Raw genomic sequence first — 1,750 nt, 5'->3', positions numbered from 1 at the left:
GCACCTAACAACAACAGATATATATGTTGTTGTTGTTAAGTGGTATCTAGGTTGTTCCAATGCATTAGCGACCCTGTATAGGATGTCCGAGGAGTGACTGGTGAATTTGAACCGCTGACCTTGCAGTTCAGACCAACCATGCAATCCAGTGCATTATCCTGCTTACCTCATTAGGACTCCACAGATTTATATACTGCGTTTAAAGGAATAATCTGATATTTTAGCGTTGGAAAGAAAACTAAAAAAATTAATTCTATAAAGAAATTGTGAACCTTGTTCAAGTGGCTCATTTTTTATGAGTTTGTTGGTAGGAAATGTTTCTTTTGTGACTCTCTAATGATGGGCATTAGAGAGCAACAGGAAAGTGTCCCCTCCTCACCTGACAGGAAGCTGTAATTGACCGAGTGCAGAATCCCAAAGATTCTGGCATCTTAGAAGCTTTCAGTTTGAATACTTCACAGAATTTCTGTTGAGACTTTGAGATGTTTCATAACTAAAAACAATTTTAAAATGTCATAAATGGACATTTTGAGCACCCTATCTGGTCTAACGGGAAATTAGGGTGTTGGGAGAAGAAGAGTATCTCTGGCGCCCCCTGCTGTCACCAAGAGTGACTATTTGGAAATGTGCATTGCTTTGCAGGGGAGCAAGTTCGACCTAGAAGTTCCAAATGCCTTGGCACAGGACATTTAAAACAAAGTCATTATCCGGATCAGACCTTTCTGGAGATCCATGTTTACCTGTGTGTGTAAAGTTTATTGATATATTGATATTTTAGTTTTGCACAAGTTTTCTATGTTGTTGTTGTTCAGTGCTGTGGAGTCAGTTCCCATCCATAGTGACCCTGTGTAGGGTTTCTGAGGAGCGGCTGGTAAGCTTGAACCACCGACCTTGCAGTTCAAACCAACTTTGCAGTCTAGCACATTAACCCACAGCATCACACCAGGACTCCATAGGAAGCCCTTAATGTTAATTTGGTATAGGATGTGAAGAATACCAGAATGGGAGAAAAATAAACTCCTTTGTTTTAACATGTTTGACTGCTACCTGAAAGATCAAAGGTTTGAGTCCACCAAGACACACCTTGGAAGACAGTGCTAGCTATCTGTTTTGAAAATTCAACCACTGGAAACCCTATGGATGACAGTTCTACTCTAACACACAAGGGGTTGTTATGAATTGATGGTAGCTAGTTTGGTTTTTGGTTTGTTTTTCAGATTTGAACCATCAGTGCAGATTTGTGTGTGTGGGGGAATGTGGCCAAGAGGAGGGCTGAGGGGATCCTGGGTGGATAAGACTGAATGATCTTTCTTGTCTGGCAATCTTGCCTATTCATGCTCACATATAGCTAATTACTCTTCAATGTTCTTTCCCTTCTTAGGCTTTGAGGGGTGAATTTCTTTTACAACTTATAATAATTGATGATTTGATATTTCTCATCTGAACTAGTTGCTGAGAAAGAGCTAGAAAACCTGAAGCTATTGAAGGAGCAGCATAGAGCTAAACCAATTAACCTGGTGCCAAGACAACTAGGTAAGCAAGCAAACCAGATCTCTGAATGGGAGGGCAGGGCTATCACTGGATCCTGTCAGCACTTTGTATCTGTCTTGTTATTCAATGTACATTAGAGGTTGTTGGCTCGCTGTGCTGCTTGGGATGTTGTTGTTGTTAAGTGCCGTCGAGTCAGTTCCGACCCATAGCGACCCTGTACAGGGTTTCCGAGGGTGTAAATCTTTACGGGAGTAGAAAG

General features: G+C 41.3%; 1 protein-coding gene across 1 annotated transcript in view; it reads left to right on the top strand.

Moving 5' to 3' along the window:
- EPSTI1 (epithelial stromal interaction 1 (breast)) overlaps positions 1–1,750 on the top strand; it is a 185,912-nt gene that overhangs the window by 24,375 nt on the left and 159,787 nt on the right. Inside the window, 1 exon segment of the mRNA XM_006837680.1 lies at positions 1,450–1,533. Within this exon segment, the coding sequence (XP_006837744.1) occupies positions 1,450–1,533 (84 nt within the window).

Source organism: Chrysochloris asiatica, unplaced genomic scaffold (assembly GCF_000296735.1).
Source record: "Chrysochloris asiatica unplaced genomic scaffold, ChrAsi1.0 scaffold00022, whole genome shotgun sequence".
Taxonomy (NCBI): Eukaryota; Metazoa; Chordata; class Mammalia; order Afrosoricida; family Chrysochloridae; genus Chrysochloris; species Chrysochloris asiatica.
This window is presented reverse-complemented; position numbering and strand designations above follow the sequence as displayed.